Source organism: Trichechus manatus, unplaced genomic scaffold (assembly GCF_000243295.1).
Source record: "Trichechus manatus latirostris isolate Lorelei unplaced genomic scaffold, TriManLat1.0 scaffold00048, whole genome shotgun sequence".
Classification (NCBI taxonomy): domain Eukaryota; kingdom Metazoa; phylum Chordata; class Mammalia; order Sirenia; family Trichechidae; genus Trichechus; species Trichechus manatus.
Window position 1 is genome coordinate 1320640 of NW_004443984.1, and position 24261 is coordinate 1344900.

General features: G+C 39.7%; 1 protein-coding gene, 2 non-coding genes and 1 pseudogene across 3 annotated transcripts in view; 1 reads left to right on the forward strand and 3 right to left on the reverse strand.

Moving 5' to 3' along the window:
• Positions 1-7801: 7801 nt before the first annotated feature.
• LOC111820733 (small nucleolar RNA SNORA73 family) lies at positions 7802-8006 on the reverse strand. Its single transcript, XR_002824261.1, has one exon. It is a non-coding gene; the product is annotated as a small nucleolar RNA SNORA73 family (small nucleolar RNA).
• Positions 8007-8742: 736 nt separating this feature from the next.
• Positions 8743-8947, reverse strand: LOC111820732 (small nucleolar RNA SNORA73 family). Its single transcript, XR_002824260.1, has one exon. It is a non-coding gene; the product is annotated as a small nucleolar RNA SNORA73 family (small nucleolar RNA).
• Positions 8948-11597: 2650 nt separating this feature from the next.
• On the forward strand, positions 11598-14610 carry LOC101341072 (protein UXT pseudogene; annotated as a pseudogene).
• Positions 14611-14879: 269 nt separating this feature from the next.
• PHACTR4 (phosphatase and actin regulator 4) overlaps positions 14880-24261 on the reverse strand; it is a 142660-nt gene continuing 133278 nt past the window's right edge. The window contains exons 11-14 of the mRNA XM_012555793.2: positions 23347-23408; positions 21913-22050; positions 21227-21303; positions 14880-18350 (exon numbers count right to left, since the gene is read on the reverse strand). Coding sequence (XP_012411247.2) covers positions 18335-18350; positions 21227-21303; positions 21913-22050; positions 23347-23408 — 293 coding nt within the window. The 3' untranslated portion in view covers positions 14880-18334. The remainder of the gene's footprint in view (positions 18351-21226; positions 21304-21912; positions 22051-23346; positions 23409-24261) is intronic.

A 24261-nucleotide genomic window follows, 5' to 3' on the forward strand; every position in this document is an offset into this window, starting at 1 on the left:
CATCAAGAAAGCAGTGCCAGGAGCAGAGCGCGTCCTTTGGACCGGGGTCCCTGTGCAGAGAAGCTCCTAGTCCAGGGGAACACTGAAGAGAAGAAGGCCGACAGAGAGGAAGAAGCCTTCCCCTGGAGCTGATGCCCTGAATTTGGACTTTTAGCCTACTTTGACTATGAGGAAATAAACTTCTCTTCATTAAAAAAAAAAAGAAGGCAGTGGAGCAATGTTTTTGAAGTATTCCAGCAAAAGTATATCCAAGCAAAAATATCTTTAAAAAATGAAGGTGAAATAATGGTATTTTTAGACATACAGAAGCTAAAAGAATTCATCACTAGCAAGGTTAAAGGAAGAAATGTTAAAGGAAGTCATTTGGGCAAAAGGGAAGTGATACCAGATGAAAAATCTCGATCTACACAAAGGAATAAAGAGCAGTGGAAATGTAACTATATAGGTAAATATATAAGATTTTTTCTTAAAATTTAAAACTTGTTAAAAGATAATTGCCTAGTACAACATGGTGAATGTAATTAATGTTAAAAAAAAAAGATAATTGCCTCTTTAAACAAAAACAATAACAATGTATTGTGGGTATTATAACATATAAAGGTAAAATGCATGACAATAACATAAACACTGTGAGGGGAGAAATGGAAGTACTCAATTGTAAGATCCTCATACAATAATAAGTGAAATAATATATCATTTGAATGTAGACTCTAATAAAATGTAAAGATGTACATTATAAACCCTAAAACAATCACTAAAATTTAAAAAAAAAGTTACTAGCTAATAAGTCAGCAAAGAAGATAAAATGGAATCAGAAAAAAAATACTCAATTGTTTTTTAAAAAGGCAGAAAAAGACAAAAACAAAAGAAGAACAGGTGAGGGCGGGTGTGGCGGGAGAAGAGAAAGATGATAAGACTCAAATCTAAGCCCATCAGTAATTATATTAAAAGCAAATGGTCTACCCCCCAAGATGATGGCCCTTAGACACGCTTCAAACTTGGAACTAAACCCACTCCCGGAGATCACCTTTCAGTCAAACAACAGGCAGGCGTATAGAGCAGAACAATAACACCAGTGAGGAATGAGCTCCTCAGAACATTAAAATATATGCGACTAAAAGGGTAGTATTTACTCAAAAACAAAGTTCAGAAGTCAGGAAGGGGCAGGAAAACTAGGTGAATGGAAACAGGGAACCCAGGGTAGGAGTGGGGAGAGTGCTGACACATTGAGGGGATTGCAACCAATGTTACAAAAAAATCTGTGTGTAAATTGTTGAATGGGAAACAGATTTGCTCTGTAAACTTTCACCTAAACCACAATAAAATGTTAAATTAAAAAAAAAAATTAATGCTCTAAATACCCCAATTAAAAGACAGAGATTGTCATACTGGATAAAAAAGGAAAAATTAACTATATGCTGCCTATGAGAAATATATTTTAAATATAAATACACAAATAGGTTAAAAATAAAAAGATAGAAAAAGATATGCAATGCTAACTCTGGTCAAAAGAAAGCTGGAATGGCTATATTAATAGCTAACAAAGGAGCTTTCAGAGGAAAGAATATTGCCACAAATAAATAATGTAATTTAATAATGATAAAGCAGTCAATTAATCACAATGACCAATTCTAAACATATATGCAACTAATAACATAGCTTCAAAATACCTGATGCAAAAACTGATAGAAGTGCAAGGAGAAATAGACAAATCTACATCTATAGTTGGAGATTTCAATATCCCTCTCTCAATAATTGACAGAACAGTAGGCAGAAAATCAGCAAGGATATAGTAGACTTGAACAACACAGTCAATCAATTTGAACTGATTAGCATTTATAGAATGCTCTACCAAGCAACAGCAGAATAGACATTCAAAACACTTGCCAAGATAGACCATATTCTGGGTCATAAAACAAGTCTCAATAAATTTAAAAGGATTCAGTTCATACGAAGCCTTTTCTTAGGCCACAATGGAATTAAATTAGAAACTAGTAACAGAAAGATCTTTGGAAATCCACAAATATTTGAAAAGTAAATAACTCACTTCTAAATGACCCATAGAACAAAGAAGAAACCAAAAAAAAATTCAAAACTATTTTGAACTTAATTAAATTAATATACAACATAAACACCAGACGAGAAACTAGATAACCGGAAGCTCCTAAAAATCAAACACTTATGCTCATCCAAAGACTTCACCAAAAGAGTGAAAAGAGAACTGACAGACTGGGAAAAAAATTTTTGACTATGACAAATCTGATCAGCGTCTAATCTCTAAAATCTACAAGACACTGCAAAACCTCAACAACAAAAAGACAAATAACCCAATTAAAAAATGAGCAAAGGATATGAACCGGCACTTCACCAAAGAAGACATTCAGGTGGCTAACAGACACATGAAGAAATGCTCATGATCATTAGCCATTAGAGAAATGCAAATCAAAACTACAATGAGATAACATCTCACACTAAGGCTAGCATTAATCCAAAAAAAAAACCAAAACAAAATAATTAATGTTGGAGAGGTTGTGGAGAGATCGGAACACTTATACACTGTTGGTGGGAATGTAAAATGGTACAACCACTTTGGAAATTGATTTGGCGCTTCCTTAAAAAGCTAGAAATAGAAGTACCATATGATCCAGCAATTCCGCTCCTTGGAATATATCCTAGAGAAATAAGAGCCGTCACACAAATAGATATATGCATACTCATGTTCATTACAGCACTGTTCACGATAGCAAAAAGATGGAAACAACCTAGGTGCCCATCAATGGATGAATGGATAAACAAATTGTGGTATATTCACACAATGGAATACTACATCAAAGAATCTATGAAACATAACATGGAGGAATATGGAAGGCATTATGCTGAATGAATTTAGTCAGTCACAAAAGGACAAATATTGTATAAGACCATTATTATAAGAACTCAAGAAAAGGTTTAAACACAGAAGAAAACATTCTTTGATGGTTATGAGGGTTGGGAGGGAGGGAGAGGGGGATTCACTAAGTAGACAGTAGACAAGAATTATCTTGGGTGAAGGGAAGGACAGCACACACTACAGGGGAAGTCAGCACAACTGGACTAAACCAAAGCTAAGAAGTTACCTGAATACAACCAAACACTTCGAGGGACAGAGTAGCACGGGTGGGGGTCTGGGGACCATGCTTTCAGGAGACAGCTAGGTCAACTGGCATAACAAAGTTTATGAAGAAAATGTTCTGCATCCTAATTTGGTGAGTGGCATCTGGGGTCTTAAAAGCTAGTGAGCAGCCATCTAAGATGCATCAATTAGTCCCAACCTACCTGGAGTAAAGGAGAATGAAGAACACCAAAGTCACAAGGAAAGTATTAGCTCAAGAGTCAGAAAGGGCCACATAAACCAGAGACTCTTATCAGCTTGAGACCAGAAGACCTAGATGGTGCCTGGCTACCACCAATGACCACCCTGACAAGGAACACAACACAGTCCCTGATGGAGCAGGAGAAAAGTGGGGTGCAGAACTCAAATTCTAGTAAACAGACCAGACTTAATGGTTGAGAATGGATGAACCCCAGAAAGCATGGCCCCCAGACTCTCTGTCAACCCAGAACTAAAACCATTCCTGAGGCCAACTGTTCAGACAAAGATTAGACTGGACTATGGGACATAAGATGATACTTGTGAAGAGTGTGTTTCTTAGCTCAAGTAGCTACATGAGACTAAACGGGCAGCTCCTGTCCAGAGGCGAGATGAGAAGGCAAGAGGGTCAAGAGCTGGTTGAATGAATACGGAAGTCTGGGGTGTAAAGGAGGAGTGTGCTGTCACAGTATAGGGATAGCAATTAGGGTCACGTAACTATGTCTATGTGTAAATTTTTGTATGAGAGACTAACTTGAATTGTAATCTTTCACTTAAAGCACAATTAAAAATGATTAATACACAACATAACAGTTTTTGGGATGCTGTTAAAGGAGTATTGGGGGAAATTTATAGCACTAAAATGCCTATGTTAGAAAAGAATAAAGGTCTCAGTTTGATGACTTCAGCTTTTACCATAAGAATCTAAAAAAACCCAACACAAACAAAAAATTAAACTCAAAGTAAACAGAAGGAAATAATAAAGATTGAAGAAGAAATCAACAAAATAGGAAAAAAATTAACATCAACCAGTGCTTGTTATGTGCCAGGCACAGTGCTAAGTACTTGGCTTACATACGTTGTCCCTTCTCTTGAGGATCCTCCAACTAGTAGGTTCCCACCAAACCCACTGCCATCGAGTTGATGCTGACTTATAGCGACCCTATAGGACAGAGTAGAACTGTCCCATAGGGTTTCCAAGGCTGTAAATCTTTATGGAAGCAGACTGCCACATCTTTCTCCTATGGAGTGGCTGGTAGGTTCAAACCGCTGACCTTTTGGTTAGCAGCTGAACACTTAACCACTGCGCCACCAGGGCTCCTACTAGTAGGTTAAAGGGACATTAATAGGAAAATAATCACAAGTGTTAATGAAGGAATCTGAAGGTGCCAGCCCTCCTGTGAGAACCAGGGAGAACATTCTGGATGCTTAGAGAACAGGAAGTCAGGTTCGTGACTCTAGAGACTAGCGGAACTTCACATCCCATTCTATATGACCTTGGACAAATAACCTTTTCTTGTGTTCCTTATCTAAAAAATGGATTTAATACAAGTCCCTGTACCACATAGGGCTATTGAGAGGATTAGAGAGTGCCTGGCACATGGTAAATCTTCATCAAATGTGGGGGACAATCATATAGATGGAGGTTCCACTGGAGGGAAAGATATGCAAAGACAGAAAGGGATGAAAGACCTGTGTCCAGGGAAGGGCCTCCTCTCTCCAAGGAAACTGTACTTATCTCCACTTCAGTGTCATTTTCCAGTGTCAAGTAAAGCTAGGCACATAGGTATATAATTCATTACAATTGGAATTTAGTGGTTACCAAATTAGCCCAGTATAAAAAACTTCTGTGGCTTAAACCAGATGGAAATAAGGTTAATACTTTTTGAGGTGGTATGATGTAGGGTAAGTGCAGATTCTATAGTCAATTGCCTTGGCTCAAATCCATGATCTGCCTCTTACTAGCTGTGTAACTTGGGTAACTTTCTCAAATCCTCCACCTTGTTTCTCATCTGTAAAGTGGGCACAAAAAGAGTACCTACCTTACAGAGGTGCATGATTGATTAGACAGTATACACATATCTTCATACAGTGACTGGTACATAAGAAACCCTCAATAACTAACTATTGTTAATTCAAAGCTAATAGCATCTATGATGTGGCTTTGGAGTTAGGTTCAAATCCTGGTTCTGCTTACCACCTGTTTGATCTTGGTCAAGTTACTAATCCTTGAACCTCCTTTTTGTCTCCTGGAAAAGTAGGGTGGTTTAGTACCTAGTAGATTCATGAATGGTGGCAGATCTCATGCATTTAACAAAATTTGATACTATAGCCCTGATTATTTGCTCGGGAAAAACCAAAACCAAACCCATTGCTGTGGAGTCCATTCTGACTCATAGTGACTTTATAGGACAGAGTAGAACTGCCCCATAGAGCTTCCAAGGAGCTGCTGGTAGAAAACTGCTGACCTTTCGGTTAGCAGCCACAGCTCTTAACTACTGCACCACCAGGGCTCCTGTTTGAGAGAAGGCACAGAATAATTTTAACCAAACCACTGTACTTATCTGTCAGGGACTATACTAAGCATTTTACAGGTATTTATATAATCATTATAGCTTTTACCACCTCCATTCTACAGGTGAGGAAATTGAGGCAGAGAGGTTAAGTGACGTGCCCAAAGTCGCATGGGCAGTGTCAGGATTCAAACCCAGGCAGTTCAAGTCCAAGTTTAGAAGCAGCCACCATGAAACAACCAGGAATTAACTGCTGGAGGTAGTTTTCTTGTACCATTCATAGCTAGAACATTTTTTGGCTTCAGCTACACCTAGACATCAGGAATAATGCATGATTTTTCAGGCCAGGTCCACTCTGAGAATTTCAATTGAAAGTTTCCTCTAAATCCACTGGTTGTAGGGAAAAAGCTTTTTAGGGAGCACCTAACTCTCCATGAGGGTGTGTGCGCGTGTGGGATGAGCACTGGTGGCAGCGTTTAAGTGACTGGACAGATTTAAAGCCTTGGAAGCAGAGGCAGTTTTACTGTCTTATAGGGTCACTGACGGCCAACGGCGATAGGTGTGGTACCAAGATGAGAAATGTAGTTGAGAACTGGACACATGCTGGTTCCAGGGTCTTTTGGAGAGGTAAGCTATTCTGTGCAGGTTCCCCTAACTCCTAGCTGTTGAACTCAGGCAATTTTTAGCCTTTTTGTTCCTAGGTTGGAAAGCCTTGCGGCATAGTGGTTAAGAACTATAGCTACTAACCAGCACCACTTTTAAACTATGGAGCAGTGGTCTGTCCTATAGGGTCACTGAGTCAGAAATCACTCGATGGCAGTGGGTTTTGTTCCTAGGTTCTGCCATTTGAAGACTGGGATTAAAATGCCCAGTACAGGGTTAACAAGCACAGGTAAGCACTTCAAGTGTTGCTACTGGTCTAGGAATAAATGTTGCTGTACCTTGGAATCCCTTGAAAAAAAAAACCCCAAGCTCTCCATTACCAAGACTAAAAATACAAGTCATGAACAATTAGCTCCCAACTCCTCCAAATGTGACTTATTTTTAAGTTTCCACTGGGACAGTTCACAGGGCAGATCAAATTCACTTAGCTACCACTCAAAACTGAATCCAGGTTCTTAAATGGAATCATGGCTGTTCCACCCCATCCCTCCATTGTCAAATTCACTTAGTCCCTTCCACAAAATAGACACTACCTTCTAGGTGGATCCCTGCTAGTCCCCATCCTTGAGTCCCATTTCTCTATAGAGCTAGCTACCAGTGAGGGGAGCCTGCAAAGCTTCCATTGTGACTCAACCTTTTGGTCACTCAGGTTTCTTATTTAGACTCAAGCACATTGCTGGAACACAGGTAGTAGGGTTTATCCAGCTCAGTAGCTGCACAGATTTAAGCCAAATTTGCCTATAAATCCCTTTCTTATACTCAACCCAAACCTCCCCTATATACAACACTCTATAGGTACGATCAAGCTGCCCATAGACCAACTATAGTGAAAATGGAGATTTACCCAGTTTTTCTGGCTTTCATCAAGCTTATTTTGCATTAGGAATATAATAGGAGCCCAGGCAGTACAGTGGTTAAGAGTGATGGGTGCTAACTAAAAGATCAACAGTTCGAATACACCAGCAGCTCCATGGAAACCCTATGGGGGCAGTTCTACTGTCGTAGGGTCCCTGTGAGTTGGAATTTTTTGGGGAGGCAAAGCATCCAGTTCCTGGAGTCAAGCAAGTGCTCAGGGGCTTACAAAGTATTCAAGCAACAAGGCATTACAGGTAACTTTTGCTCTGCTAATGCATTTATTACCCATTGTATGTATATAAAAGAACACACACCAGTATGCAAACAGCCTTTATTTTATAAACACAGTGGTTTCTAGGGCTCACCTGAGAATTTGTACTTCTAACCAATTCCCAGATGATCCATGGACAGTCTGACTAGAACAGTAGACTGACCTTTAACTAAATGTCAGTTTTTAAAGCCCTAACATTGACTTAAGTGTGCCAATTAAAAATTTCACGTCCTTCATGTTTAGAAAAACATCCACCTTTTAACTCCTGCCCAAAGTGAGGCTCCTCTTCTCTTCTAAAATCAGAAAAAAAAAAAAAAAAACAGGTTTAGACTCTTATTAGGCCTTCAATGTTAAATTTTAGTATATTAGACATGTTTCCTGCATGGTTTGTCTCCTCAGTCATTGTCCACAGGACTCTGAGAAGCCGTAGGAATATGCAGGCGCAGACTCAAGGCCCAGCTTTATCTCCAACGTTGTGGAAAGGGACTGTACATCATAGGGCAGAGCCCTATGCTCCCACAGGCCACCAGGACAGAGCCCGGGCAGAGTGACCTCCCAGGAATATCCACGTTGGAATGCCTGACTAATCACTGTAATCAGTAACTTACAAAAGCAATACTGCTAGAAAACAGCATCATCTCTCAAAACATTTCCAAGGACTTTCATGATTTACTCACCTTGGAGTATAAATGTAGATTTGAGAAAACCCTGTAAAAACAAGACCATTAGGGTTAGTAACTTTTAACAGTTCAAAACCACATCAAATCACTGCCATTATTTCTATCATGGCTTACCTAATCAACTGTTCACAGAACTGAAAAGCTATGGGAATAACGAAGGCACATATGCATGTTGTATATTACATGTGTGCAAGGTTTGCTACTGAGACTTTATGAAAAACATCCCATCTCAGTCTCAATTCCTTCATCTGTAAAGAATCAATAGTCTCAGGTAAAGAGATGGCAAAGATCTGAAAATCTTAGCAGTGTTTTACTAAGCAGAATTAAAAAGCACTCTCCACAGAATGTGAAGACACATGGAAGAAATTTTCAACATGCTTACAAAAATGTCATAAAACACAAGACCTAGTTTATATCTGGATGCGACAAACTGAGAAACAGTAACTGGCGTTCAACAGAGAAGTGGCTTCGCAACTATTAAAATTATCTCTTAATTCACATCTACCAATAAACTAGCGCAAAGCGTTTTGCACTACAGGACTCATGTTAATAGCCCTCTCTGGTGGGTACAAGTTTCTGCTTCCTGGTTAGAAATTACCGAGACACCCTAACACCTCTCACAAGATTAGGGGCTGTTTCCTGCATGGTTTGTCTCCTCAGTCATTGTCCACAAGACTCTGAGAAGCCGTAGGAATATGCAGGCGCAGACTCAAGGCCCAGCTTTATCTCCAACGTTGTGGAAAGGGACTGTACATCATGGGGCAGAGCCCTGTGCTCCCATAGGCCACCAGGACAGAGCCCGGGGAGAGTGAACTCCCGGGAATATCCACGTTGGAATGCCTGACTAGTCACTGTAATCAGTAATTTACAAACATCCCATCTCAGTCTCAATTCCTTCATCCGTAAAGAATTAATACTCCTCTCAGGTGAAGAGATGGCAAAGATTTGAAAATCTTAGCAGTGTTTTACCAAGCAGAATTAAAAAGCACCCTCCACAGAATGTGAAGACGCATGAAAGAAATTTTCAACATGCTTACAAAAATGTCATAAAACACAAGAACCTACGCCACGAGGACAGAGCCCGGGGAGAGTGACCTCCCGGAAATATCCACGTTGGAATGGTCACTATCACTGGTTTAACTTACAGACGACTGTATTAGGCAACAATTTCATCTAGTTGATAACGATTTCCCCAGGGTAGGTACGAAACTCTCCTAAGAGTGTACACGAAATTCAGATTTAAGATTAAACAGCAGTCACGTATTGGCCAATTTAAATTCACTTCCAGCCCAAATGAGCAGATTTAGAAACCCCAATAGGCCACCAGCAAGCAAAGAAAGGGTATGATAAACACAGCTAGTAAGCAGCAATTCATCTCGTAAATACTAATCTCAATGAAAGATCTGCGGTCATTCGTTACCGCAAATCACGAACACCCACGAGGCAAAATTAAAACAGTACCTAGGAGTGTCTCAAAAGCTAGACAATTCTTAAAACATGGGAGAGGGTCAGGAATGACGCGTCATACGCACAACTTCATTGCGGATAACGTGCCTCTTAGAAAGCAGGAAAATTAACAGCACATACAGTAAATCAACAGCGGAGCTGCGCATTCAGGGTTCTGATGAGTTGTGAGGTGGGCGCACAAGCCCCGAGGTGGCGCTACCGGCACCCCTTGGTGAAGGCCCAGGCCCTGGGGTTCCGCGCGCCCTCGGCGGCCGCAAGCGGCCCATGTCAAGCTCTGCCCAGTCGCACCTATGAGCGCAGTTAGCACAGTCGCCGCTGAAGGTTATCCTCACAGGAAAGGCTGGTTAGGATGCCAGAAATACAGATGAGAAGACACACGGGCAAGAACACTCACCAAACCCCAAACGACCAAGCGCTCGTCTTCTTCCAAAAGGTCGGTTGGGTCTAAGGAAGCCTTATTTATACCATCTGAAGCGCGCGGAAGTCAGGGAATGCCTACTGCGCCTGCTCCGCAACATGCGCAGTTAGGGAATCAGAAACTCGCTAAGGGTTCTGGGAAGCTACTAAAGGTTAAACCCCACCCCTACCTTGTTCTGCAGCCTCTCGTAGCACTAGACCCGACACTAGACCTCTGGCCCTCTGTGGTGCTGTGGAATGTTAATTACAGAAATTGAAGTTGGTCGGTATGTCGCTGGAAACTACCATTTAGATTTACTTCTCTACGGTCAGTTCAACAATCTGGCGGATATGCCGTTAAACCGGCCAAAAACCCTTTCGAATAGTAAGTATGCGAAATAGAAAAAGACATTCTGAGAAAGGCAAACAGTCTCAAAAAGGATTGACTCTGCCCTGTCACATGTAAACATCTGATAAATGCTAGGTAAATACGACGGAAATGCTAGACGAATTGGCTAAAATAAAAAAACCTCCTAAAGTAAAGAAGTAGGTAACTCAAGAATCTTTAAGATACATATATATGAAATGTTACAAATGTGATAAAGTTTCGGGTATGGTGTCAGGCGAATAAATGTTAGGTAAATTGACGTAGAGCCATCATCACAGCTGGACTATACTGAGTATGAAACTAACATTTATGGAGTTCCTCCTATAAAGGAGCCCAGGTGGCGCAACGGTGAAAAGCTCAGCTGCTAACCTGAAGGTTGGCGTTTGGAATCCACCCAGTGGTTCTGCAGGAGAAAACCTGGCGATCTGCTTCTGTAGATTACAGTTTAGAAAGCCCTATGGGGCTGTTCGACTCTGTCACATGGGGTTGCTATGAGTTGAAAACGACTGGGGCACCTAACCACAAGACCTGTATATTAGACTTTGTACTGGGTGCTTTACATACCTTGTTTACTCTCACGGCAATTCTAAGACATTGGAATTATATCTTGATGTTAAGATGAGAAGCAGGCTCAGAGCAGCGGTTCTCCATGTGTGGTTGGCAAACCCCATTTCTTCTGAGACTCTTGGGAGTCCATGAGATCAAAACTATTTTCATAATATGTAAACATTTTTGTTTTTGCCTTTTTCACTGTGTTGACACTTGCACTGGTGGTATAAAAGCAGTGGTGGATGCCTTAGAATGAATCAAGACCAGGCTACTAAACTGTACTAGTAGTCATTGTATTCTTTATGACAATTCAGTTAAAAAAGTTAGTTTCACCTAAGAATGTTTGATGAAGATGTAAAAATTAATTTTATTAAATCTTGACGGAAGTACCCATCTTTTTAAATATTCTGTGTGACAAATGGGAAGTTCACATAAAGCACTTCTGTTGAACAATAGTTGTCTCCAGGAAAAGTACTTAAATGATTGAGTTGCAAGCTGAAATAGTCACATTTCCCTTGGAATACCATTTTTACTTGACAGAATGGCTGATGTCTTTTCCAACTACATATCTGTGTGAGAATGGATTTTCTTCATATACTTAAACTAAAACAACATAGAACAGATTGAGGGTTCCTACCAACTCACTGTTCTTATTCCCTGTGGCTCTAAGGAGTCCATCCGGGCGATGACCCCTAAACAGCGGGAGGTAGGGACCACAGATGAGAAAGTGCTGCGTTATGAGGCCTTCATCGGTGACATGCTTCAGTGGGACCTGCAGAAGGTGCTAGACCATTGTGACAAGGCATATGAGCAGCTAGCCAGATACCTTCAACTGAGAAACGTCATTGAGCAACTCCAGGAAGCTAAGCACTTGGACTTATATATGCAGGTGGATTTGGGCTGTAACTTCTTCGTTGACTCAGTGGTTCCAGACACTTCATGAACTACATGGCCATTGGATATGGTTTTTTCCTGGAGCTGACATTGCAGAAGGTCTCAAGTTCATTGATTGAAGAGCCGTTTCCTCACAGAGCTCAGTGACACCCTTACCAGAGACTCCGTGATTATTAAGGCCCATATTCATATGTTGCTAGAGGGACTTAGAGAGCTACAAGGCCTGCAGAATCTCCCAGAGAAGCCTTGCCACTAACTTCCCCTGTTCCCCTCCCCCGACATTAAAGAGCCTGAATGCCAAAAAACAAAACAAAAACAAAAAACCAGATTGAATGGAGAAGCAGATATGAGAATCCAGCTGTCTTGAGACAGACATTAAAGAGGCTTCCAAAAAAGGTAAAACAGTGCCACTCTTCTTACGAGTTATTTTTGGAAAATATATTTTTTTCTATAAAAAACATACTGTTAACATGTATGGAGTATTTTTAAATGTATTAATATATATCGTAAACATTTCTCAGTTTTAATTTTAGAACATGAAGTATTAATAGATATAACCCACAGAAACAAAAGTTCTTTGGGGTCCTCAATAAGATTGTAAAAGAGTTCCAAGAAAAAAATGTTTGAGAACTGGTATCCTCAAGAGCTCATCACACGGGGGAAACAGGCTTGACAGCAAATTACACTACTACTTGCTGAGTGTGTATCATATGAAGAGCCCTGGTGGCGAACTGGTTAAGAGCTCAGCTGCTAACCAAAAGGTTGGCAGTTCCAATCCACCAGCAGCTCCTTGGAAACCCTACGGGGCAGTTCTACTCTGTCCTGTAGGGTCGCTATGAGTTGGAACCGACTCCATGGCACCTAACAACAACACCGTATGAATAAAGTGTTTTCAGAGGACAGAGCGACTGAACAATCTGCTAAAGGCTGAGAAGACTTCACTGGAGAGTTAAAATTTGAGCTAAGGTTTGTTAGCTTGATAAGGAACATTAAAGGGAAAAGTGGGCCTTGAGATGAAGAATAGGTAGGAGCTGAGTTACAAGAGATCTTGTGGACCAGGCCGAGGAGTTTGAATTTTATCCTGCAGGTAACTGGGGGCCAGTAAGTTTTGTAGTGAAAGATTGCTGTGATCATTTTTGTACTTTAGAAAGATAGCTCCAGTAGTATTATTGAAGGATAGATTGGAGGCATTAGTGGGATGTTGTAAAGTCCCACTAAATTATGTTGGCTTTGAACTTGGATGGTGAACAAGAAAAGAGATACAGGGATCGAGAGAGATTTCTGAGGTAGAGAATGCATAAAATTTGATGCGTTTCTGGATAAGAGGACTCAAGGATGATTACAAAGTTTCAGCCTTGGGAGGCTAAGTGTATGGTGGTCTCTAACCCCGACAGCTGAGAAAGCAGGCTGAGGGGGTGAAGAGTAAGGTCCACATTATTTGTTGTTAACTCATGGCGACCCCATGTGTGCAGAGTAGAAGTGCTCCATAGGGTTTTCAACGAAGGTCCACATTGGAGGTGCATATATGTTGCCTGGGGAAGATCTAGGTGTATTATTATTATATGTGCAAAGGGCAACAGGATATTTGCGTTGGAGCTCCTGCAAGAAATCTGAGTTGGAGATTAAAATTTAATTGTCAGAATAAGGGTGGTGGCTGAAATCAGTGAGTGGCTGAGGTCATTCTGAGAGAACAGAAAGAGTGATGAGAGGACATGAAAACCCAGCATGTAAATGATGGTCAGGAAAAGAGAAGCCAACAGGACAGAGATTGTGGTCAGAGATAACCAGGAGACAGTAATGCTTCAGAAGCCAAGTAAGCAGAGTTTTGAGGACTAGGGCATGGCCAAAAGCATCAAATGCTGCAGAGTAGACAAATAAGAATTGAAAACAGGTTTCTGGATGTGGCAGTTAACTGAGAAGTCACTGGGGACCTTAGGGAAAGCCATTTTAGTTTGAATTTTAGTTTAGATTTTAATGAGTTGAGTGAATATGCCTTTAGAAAGGGAACACTGTCTACAGACCAGAGGTCATAAACTGATGCAAAGAAGCCTTTCAGTTTACTACATCTTAGTCATTTATTTTTTTCCCCACCTGTCACTCATTTAGCTCAACTGCCTGGACTCTAGGAATTTAGGTTGTTTACCTTAGATTCTGTGAAGGGAAAGTAGGAAAAGCAGAAGATGGAGTAATAAGTTGAAGAGAAGGTAGCTAAGAGAAGATTTTTTTTTGGATGGGGGAGTGTAGGAAGGAGGTAAAACAGTAAATAAATAAATGTGTATGTTCTCAGTGCCACATGGAAGGAAAATTGAGGGTGATTGTTCCTGTCAGAGATGACCTCTATGCTCTCTGGAGGCAAAATTCTTAGGGGAAAGAGTTAACAGTATCCACAGAAGAGACAGATGAAGGAACAAGTGGTCCAGGTCACTGGTGGTTCCTGCTTTTCCCTTCATGCTTCCTAGGGCTGGGATTTAATTGAACTTTGAAGCAGTGGTTTAAGCTGTGTTTTGGCTTCAGGACCTGGCCTTTCTTTGTTGCACATTCTCATCTTTTTAAGTACACCTCCCATCCCATCCCCTGCCAATTCAATATTCATTGGATTTGCCTTTTCTGACACTCGTTTCCAAATTTCTCAGTCTCCAAATGAAGTCCTCTGTGGGATACAGTAATCTAAACTTCTACAAGGACCCCAAATTCATTCATTGTTTCAGCAATCACTGGGCAGTATGCACGTTCAAAACAGTTTTCTGGTAATGCAGAACAGAATTTCAAATTCTCATGGACTCTACAGACTTTCTGGAGCCATGGAGGGTGGATGAATTCCTGAAACTACTGCCGTGAGGTAATCTTTAAACAAAAAATATCCCCTGATGTCTTCTTGAAACCAAACAATAGTTTAGCTTAACTAGTAAAAAAGGTCTGTCTTCAGTATTATGCTCTTTTAAGAACTATCTATATGGGATCAAATTGACAACAGCAACTCAAAAGATAGGAACCTTACAGGGCAGTGAGTTTATGTTAATGAGGGCAGAACAACTCAGAAAAGGAGGATGAGAATGGTTGTACAACTTGAAGAATGTAATTGATGTCACTAAATTGTACATGTAGAAACTGTTGAACTGATGGATGTTTTGCTGTGTATATTCTCAACAACAAAATAAAATTTAGAAGGAAAAAAAAGAACTCGTGACAATCAGAACGGAATAAGAATGTTGACATATTATGAAAAATGTAATCAACGTCACTGAATAATTTGTGTAGAAATTGTTAAATGGAAACCGAATTTGCTGTGTAAACTCTCACCAAAAACACAGTAATATTAAAAACAAACAACAGCAACAAAAGCAAAAAAAGAAATAGCAATTTGAGGGCTGTTTGAGGGCTACTAGAAGGAAAACCTGGAAGCAGGTAGAACCCAAGGACATGAGCATTTTTGACTCATGGTTTCTTTTAACCCTTGGTAAAAGGTGGTGTGTTAAACAAGGCCACTCTCTGAAGTGACAAACAGAAAGTGAGTCATTGCTGACACCACCTGGATTGAAACTGGGCTGGTTGCCAGAGAGAAGTGCATGAAGTACCAGCTGTCTTGTGATGTCAGCCTAAGGTCCACTTATATGTGGTCCATACTTGGTAAATCCTTGTAGAGATAATAGATTGGGTAGCAACTGCTTGCTTGCCTTTAAATATATGCAAATGGTGGTTACATGATTTGCTTTGACCTTGGGGAAGTGACTTCAGGTCACTTCTCAGGTTCTTCACTGGTACATGAATATACTACCACTTACCTCACAGGCTAGGTGTCGGCTAAATGGGATAAAGCACGAGTGCAGTACCTGGTACATAGCCTGGCACTCAGTTGGCTCTCCTCTCTTCAGCCTATTTTTTTTTTAAAACGTGCACAGACACAAACATGACTGACCTTTATCTCTGGCTACATTTAATGTCCTTACTATTACACTTTTCCCTCATTGACTTCTCATTTAGCGTCTCATGCAATTATTTTAGGTATCCTTTTTAAGATGGCTTAAATCTTTATAGGGTACGACGTAAAACAAAAAAAATCTCACACAAGAATAGTATAGTTTTTTTTTTAAATTCTAAAATACTTTAATAATTAATATTGATATGAAGACTGATATACAATGCAATTATTTATTTTACAAGGAGATTCTGTACATCAGGGAAGTATCTTGAAGTACAATACACCAGGCTTTTATTTCTTCTTTACATTATGATTGTGAATTAGTAATTACAGGGAAAGAAGACAAAATAGATTTTATTTAAAAAAACAAAACCAAAACACCTAGAAAGACTTGACACCCTCCACCCCCTGCAAGTATCTTGCTTCAAAAGAACATGAACGAGATGAAAGATGAACTGGACCCCTTGGTGGCACATAGAAGGCAGGCAAATCCTGCATCAAGCTTGGCACATTCAGGAAAAGAAAGACAGTTTTCTAAGAGAAGGCTTTCGAAACGTCATCTCAAACCACAAAGATGCTGGCATAAGCCAGTTAAGTTTACAAACCAACGAATATGGTCAGAAGAAGGCAAGTTAGCAGTTAATGTGTGGCCACCTTACATATAGACCAATAACACACTTCAGTAGAATCTTCACTTATCTTCCTTCAGTTATCCTAAATGTTAGCCAGCTCCAAGGAGATGTGGACCCAGTCTATCTCCACAGTCAAAAAACATTGGACAGAACCGAGAAATCCAAATATCCCTTTTACTTTACTGAGAAGAGACACTGCCTTTTAAGGTCACTTCGGCTTTTTTGTTTTGATCTGATATTTTGATCCTTCAGCAAATCTTATCAAAAGAGAAAAATCTAGTGATGGATTTCAAACAGAACAAAAGGCAAGGACTGCAGAATAAATCAGAAGAAATCTATGAAAGTCACAATTTCCTGAACATTAAAGTGAAAAAAAAAAAAAAGCTACATTCATCAATTAAATAGAAACTATTTTTTTCCTCCACTTAGTGTGGATAGGAATTGAAATAGTGAGGCTGTATGGTTTTCAATAAAAATCAAACAAAGCAAACGAATCTTGTGTTTTAGGAAACAGTATTAATATATATTACAAATACAAAAGGAGGGAGGCGCTGACCCAATGTCCAGGCACCAACGACACTGGCTAGAGCCTGGAAGAGGAAGGACGAGACGAGTGAGGTGGAAGCTGCCAGAGAGTCAGCGGAAGGATCAGTGTTTGGAGTTAAGAGGGAGAGTGCAGCAGGAGAGGGCAAACGGCACTGAGAAGAAGAAGAGAGGAGCAGTGGGTCATGATTGGGCCCCTCTTGTTGCTTCTTCAAAGACCTTTTCCTGTCCAGCACCCCACACCCTTTAGGTCCTTTTTGTGATTCTGGAGGTGTGGGGGCCAACAACACACAAGTGCTCACAGAGTTGCTACAACGCTGCTTTATGGAGGAGGATACATGTATTGGCCAAAAGTGATCCAGAATATCATTTGGTATAAATAAAGTACAATAGCCTACAAAATTTAAGCCACAAGTCAGTTTTCTGCCAAGTTGGCATTATTATGAAGGCTTTTTTAGTTTTGTTTTTGTACATAGAAAATACACATACTTTCTCATTCTACAAACTTGGTCTGGTTACAGCTCAGATTCTTTGACAGACAAAAAGTACATAAGTTTCCATTACTTCTTTATGATAAATTTTTGTAAAAAATTAGGGTGGCTTATGCCAAAAAGGGGGAACATGCTGAATCCTGAGCTTCCTCTGAGTACCTAAAGAGGAATATATTGCTATGTTATAAGAGGTATCCACTCACTGCTGTTAGTCAAATTCTGACTCATAATGACCCTATAGGACAGAGGAGAACTGCCCCATAGGATTTTCCAAGGCTATAAATCTTTACAGAAGCAGACTGCCACATTTTTCTCCTGCTGGTGGGTTCAAACTGCCAACTTTTTAATTAGCAGCTCAGCGCTTAACCATTGTACCACCAGGGCTCCCTCTAAGAGGTACAGTGCAATGCTTTTCAACTGACATGCTTCCCCTGGAGGTGGGAGCCCCTTTGCCGGAAGATTGGGGCCCCCAAAAAAAGGTCTTCTCCACTGTCAACTGGAATTGATGGCAGGAACTTAGTGCCTACACAAGTGGGTCTCACAATCAGGGTGCGGCAGGTAAGGCCAATGGTGCAAACTGTGCCTTGGCACAGGCAAGTCATCCTGGGGCGAGGTGTGGTGCAGCCAATAAAACTTGGAACCTGCAGGTGGCCTAGAACTTTGGTGGCTGGTGAGAGAAGACCCCCTCAAGTATGCTGCAATATTAAAAAATTGAAAAGCACGGACAAAGTGTTCAGTTGTACCCAGGGGCAGCCCATGAGAATCCATTCCAGTGAAATGCTACATTCATAGAAGTGCTGTTCACCACAGAACTACACCCCAGAGGGCCCAATTTTGGCTGGGCTGGGAAGCACTTAAGTTCCCTGTCTATGTTACTCTGGAGGATGAAGCAGCAAAGCAGCCTGTTTTGGGGGCTGTCACTCAGTTCTCTGAAATTTCAGCATCACGGACGATGGTAGCTAAAACAGACGATGAAAAAAAGACAAGTTACCAAATAATGTAGTTTGGTTTGCTATTAAATCAGTAGCAATGAAATGCTACATCCTAATTAAAAAAAAACAAACTTTTTTCCCCCTCTCTTCTAATTCTGCTTGAATTTTCTGTAGCATCTGATGCTCCTAATCCCCCTTCATTCCTTCTTGAAACTCTCTTGGTTTCCATTAACAGTATTTTTCCCTTACTTTTCTTTCTTACTCTTCGTTTTTCCTCAATATACTTTCCTGATTGTTTTCCCTCTGCCTGTCCCTTAAATAAAAAACATTTTTCCCCCTAAAGATCCACTGTCTTCTCTCATAAACTGGTATTTTTAAGCCTTGTTTTCTCCTGAACTCTAGGCTGAACATCCAACTACCTTCTAGGCATCTCCACCTCAGAGTGTCACATGCTCTTCAAACTCAATATACATACTTTATTTTTGATTTGTTTATTGTCTGCCTTCCTCTTTTAGAATAAAAGCTCTCTGGGGACAGGGACTTTATCTTGATCCCTGCTGCACCCCAAGCACCTAGTACTGTGGCCATCACATAGTAGGTGCTCAATAAATAATTATTGACTAAATGTCCTAAACTGTAGGCCTGAACTATTTACCTCCTTCACAGACCTCAAAAATCACAAGTTAGTAATCTAAGAGTCATTGTGACTACTTTCTATATTTCACCCCTCTAATTCAACAGAGGAGTCCTGGGTGGCACAAACAGTTAAGCACTTGGCTACTAACCTAAAGGTTGGTGGTTTGTTTCTACCCAGAGGTACCTCGGAAGAAAGGCCTGTGATCTACTTCCAAAAGGTCACAGCCGTTGAAAACCATATGTGCAGTTCTACTCTGACACAGATGGGGTGGCCACGAGTCAAAACTGACTCTATGGCAACTGGTATTTTTTTAATCCAATAATTATAAAATCTTGTTAATTCTCCGCTTGAAATGTCTTTCAAATATGCCTCCTTTGAATTCTCACTGTCACTACCCTGATTTGAGCTACCACTGTCACTTACTATGGCTATTTCCATCACTTCCTAACTGGTTTCCTTGCAGCTAGTCTCCTCATACTTCCAAATCACCTTCTACACTGCCATCAGAGTTCATTATGAAATACACAGAATTCTCTACTTACAAACTTCTAATGGTTCCAACATCCTAGCATAACAGTCAAAGTTCTTCAAAGTGTGACCCAATCCACTTTTCTGGTCTCATTTTCCTCCATACATCCTCTTCTCCAGCCACATTTCCTATTACTCATAAATACCGGGCATTTTCTACCTCCCATAGCCTCGCTTATGCTGGTCCTTCTCCTTGCAATGTTCTTTCCTTCCTTCTCGTCCAGATAAATTCTTTTGTATACTTTAAGATCCAGCCTATCTGTCACCTTTTCTATGACTCTTTCCTTTAGGAAAACCTAGTCTTATTCCTTCATTTGTGGTCACTACAGCACTTTATGACTGCTGTAACAACGAAAATAGCTATTACTGAAATAGCTAGGAAATGGTGGAGTTGGGATATGAATCCTGACCGACTGACTCTGAAGCATTTATTGTGCTGATCATACTGCATTTAGTAATAAACATGTCTTTTTTCCAGATTAGATTAATAACTCCTTACAGACAAGTTATGGTTTATCATTCATGTTTGTACTTCAGTGGCTTGAGTGATGTTTTTGCTATGCAAAAAATCTGTCTTCTCTCCTGTCAGAGCTCAGTACAAAATAATTCTGTGATCAAAATAACAATTTGCTCATATATTAATGAAAACGACTTGAAAAAATTTTATTTTCCACCTTTGCTTGTTCTTCTTTTTACAGCAAACTCTGTATTTCTCATTAAATCTTCCTTCATTTAGCTTCTTTTCACAAATGCTCTGACAGTCAAATAAAGGTACTTCCACTAATTCCATTTGTGACTGGCTAATTTTTTAGATATTGGGTAGGTCTTAATCACAATAGTTAATTCTGACTTAAAATATTTCTTGGCAAAAAGACAGCTAATTAAAAAAGCTTATACAAGTAGACTGTGGGTAAACAACGACTGACTTAGGTACAACCCGTAGTTACTAGTTACGAACCAACCCCTGTAAACCCTATTATATTAAAAATTCGAGGTACATACAATGGTTCGTAATAACAAACGGGTGCTATTTTGCGAGTGCCTCAAAACATTATTATGTTAAAGATGTTTTAGTGTATCTGGAAGGGTTTCCTTAATGTTTTTATGCATAGAAAGGTACACTATATACTATATATTAAGACAAACATTTGACTAACTGACGTTAGGTACAAACTGTACTTAACTGTTATAATTTACATACAAATTTGACTTAAAGACAGACTTAGGAACAGAACTCCTTCATAACCTGGGGACTGCCTGTATATTAACTTGGTAAGATCAACTGTGCTAGACAGAACTGAAAACATAGATGACAACATCTTGTCAACACAGCATAATCTCCTCAGATATAACCTGGGACAGTAAAGTGCAGGGAAGAGAGCCATTCATTCCTTTCTCTAAATTCTGGCTCTGCAACCAACTAGCAAGTTAAGCAACTTACTTAACCTCCTGAGTCTCTGTTTCCTCAGCTATAAAATGCGGATATGAACATGCATTTCAGTTGTATTGCAAGGATTAAATAACATAATATACATTAAATGCCAAACTCAGAATAGGCATTTAATAACTCTTAGTTCTCATCCCTTCTCTTAAGGTCGTCTTTTTGCAATCACCACTGAGTGTCCTTACAACCACGTCATTAGGGTCCTTCATATCTGAACAACTCTGATTTGTATGTTTGTTTGTATGTTTTTAGGGGTTCCACTTAGCTCACAGTATTTAGGTCTTTGAGTCTTACCGTGTAAAATGTTTGCTTTCTTCATGAACCTCCATTTCTGAGCTTTTAAATTCATTTAATTCTTTTCTTATGGCAGCCTGTGGAGAAGAAACAAAAATGTTGCACTATCTTCTATTTGCTGTACTCTAGGAGTGTGGTTTGCTATCTATTCTCTATTGTCCTTACTTTTTGAGTCACTGCAACCCCAGCAGGCAACCAGGAAGAAGGAAAGGAAACCAGGTCAACACACTGAAGTGAGCTCTGGGCCTGACTCACATCACCTTTCCCAGTACCATTCATGACATCACTCTAAAACCATCACCAGTTAAATCAAAATCCTTGAAAAGTTGAAAAGAATCCTGAAGAGAGATTACAGTTTTTATAGTTTCCACAGCATGTAAAATGTTTTTCCCATTATAAAAGTAAAATGTGCATAATTTCTAAAACGTATCACCCAAACTACCCGCAACCAAACATAACTGCTGTTAAGAGTGTGTTTTATTTCCTTCCAGTTTTTATTTTTTTTTGTCTTCTGTGATGTAGTAGGGTTTTTCTTTTCTTTCAATTACATTCTGGCATTTTGTATCCTGATTTGAAATTTAACATTGTATCAAAACTAGAAGCTTTGTTTATGGTTCCCTCTTCTAGTTAGTGTCTTGCATCCTTTCAATACAGAAAAAAAACTTAAAAACAAACTTTCTGGTTACCTTATCAGCAGGGGTCAGTTTGGTCCAAGGTTTGTCAGCTCGCCGGTCATAATCTTGAGCATCTGTTACCTCAACATATTCATTAAACCTCAGAATCTTCCTGGCCAGTAGTTCGGCCACAGTTGGCCTTTGACTGAGCTGAAAGAAATGGAGCTTCTTAGTTTGCTGTGCCAGGAAGTAGGCATCAATCATGCGTTCAATTACCTCTAACCCTGTACTCCAACCTTCACTGCACGTTGGGGTCACCTGGGGAGCTTTAAATAATACTGATGCCTGGGTCCACCCCCAGAGATTCTGATTTAATAATTCTGGACATAGGAGTTTTAAAAAAGCTCCTCAGTACACAGCTAAGATTGAGAATCACTGCTCTAATCCAATACTTTTCAAAATTTAATGTGTATTGTTAAATACTGTTAAAATGTAGATTCTGGTAAGTGGGTCTAGGGTAAGGCCTGAGATTCTGTCTGTGAACCACATTTTGAGTAGCAAGGCTTTTAGTCTTTATGGGATGAGTTAGAGCTATAAATACATATACAAATGCATCAGAAAATGAATGCATTTAAAATGAAAGCAACATCTACTAGTGGATGATATTAACGGTAAATTTCCTTTCAACATGAATGATGTCCAAGGTAGCATATTCTGTAAAAATTGTGATTTAAGGCTGCATAATCAGGTTAATGTGCTCAGTCTGAAGGCATTAAGTCCATCCAGGGCACCTGACTATCTTCAATTTATCAAGGACACTTACTCTGTCTTGGGGAAGGGGAGGATAAGAGAAATCAGGAAGAGAATGTTTAGATCCTTTGCTCTCCTGGGGATTCTTACTAGCTCTAAGAAATATTAGAGAACTCAGACCAAATCTGAGAATCTACAGAAGACAACGACAACCTAATATGGTAGGAAGGAAGGGAGCAAGGGATTAACCCCAGGGCTTAAAAGCTAACACAAATCTGGAACAGAAAAGATTTACAAATTGATTTGGACCATGGAGAAAACATGGTTGATTTTTTTATATTTCTCAGGTATTACTAAAGGTCAGTTCAATTTAGTTCTTCCTCTGATTAGAAAACAACCAGTTTGCTTTGCAAAACTGAATGCTACACACTCCTCTTGTTACTGTCTACACTTCAACAGGTTATTATTAGAGCCTTCATCAAAATCCCAGGTCTACCAAAGGAAAGTAAAAATGGGTCTAGTCAAATATGTATTGAGCATCTTCTTGTGCCAGGCCTTCTTTAAACAATACAAATGGAAAAAAAAAGTTGCTCTTGATAACGTCATGTTGTTTTCTGTATTTGTATCCTGTTTTAATTTTCATAGCACTCTATGGCAATTCAAGTCAAACCAATTTTTATCCAGTCAAATAGGTCATCCAAATACAAGACAAATAGACAACAGATAGACTGAAACCAAACACATAGGCAGCAGTACCTTTCTAGTGAGACGACGTTTAATCTCTCGTTTTTCTGCCTGACGATCAGCTTCATTTTTAGCTACAGTTTAGAGTCAGAAACAAAAATTATTACTTCAAAAATGAAACTCTGCATATCAAACTTTTTAGTAAGTATATCTCAGATATTTCTTACAGGCTCCAAATCAGAATACAATACTAACTTCGGGGATGGCTAATGAAGACAATTTTCTTGCCAACTAGTAAAGTCTAATACTCAAGAGCAGGGGTCAGCAAACTATAGTGCCAAATCTGGTCAGCTGCCAGTACTTTAACTGCCCACAAGCTAAGAATGGAATTTACACTTTTAAATGGCTACATCTTAAATGGCTTTATAAGTACCTAAGTAATAGCCTCAATTTTATTTCTTGGCCTGCAAAGCTGAAAATATTTACTGTCTGCTCTGTAAGAAAAAGTTTACAGACCCCTGCTCAAGAGTAACCACTTAGAATGGAGAATGAGGATCACACTAAGTTTCATGTGATAGGTCTATAAAGGCCCCTATACTTTAAAATTTACGAAGTGACTGAAGTTGTGTATATCCAAACTATTGACAAAACAGGGTGGAACTTGTCAGAGACTTAGCCTGTCCACAAGTAACCTTTGGGAAGACTACACCTCTTCAGTGCAGAGGTTTTTAAGGCCAATTTTTATTCTATAATCTGAAAAAATAAAACAAATCTGTACTATGTTAAAAGACCATAGCAAAAAGTTAATTATGTACACAGAAAGCAAACTGACTTTAGAAATACCAAGAGATATCCAGAACAACTAGATGGTGTCCCGGTTACCACTACCGACTGCTCTGGCAGGGATAAAAATAGAGGGTCCTGGACAGAGTGGGAGAAGAATGTAGAACAAAATTCAAATTCACACACACACACACACACACACAC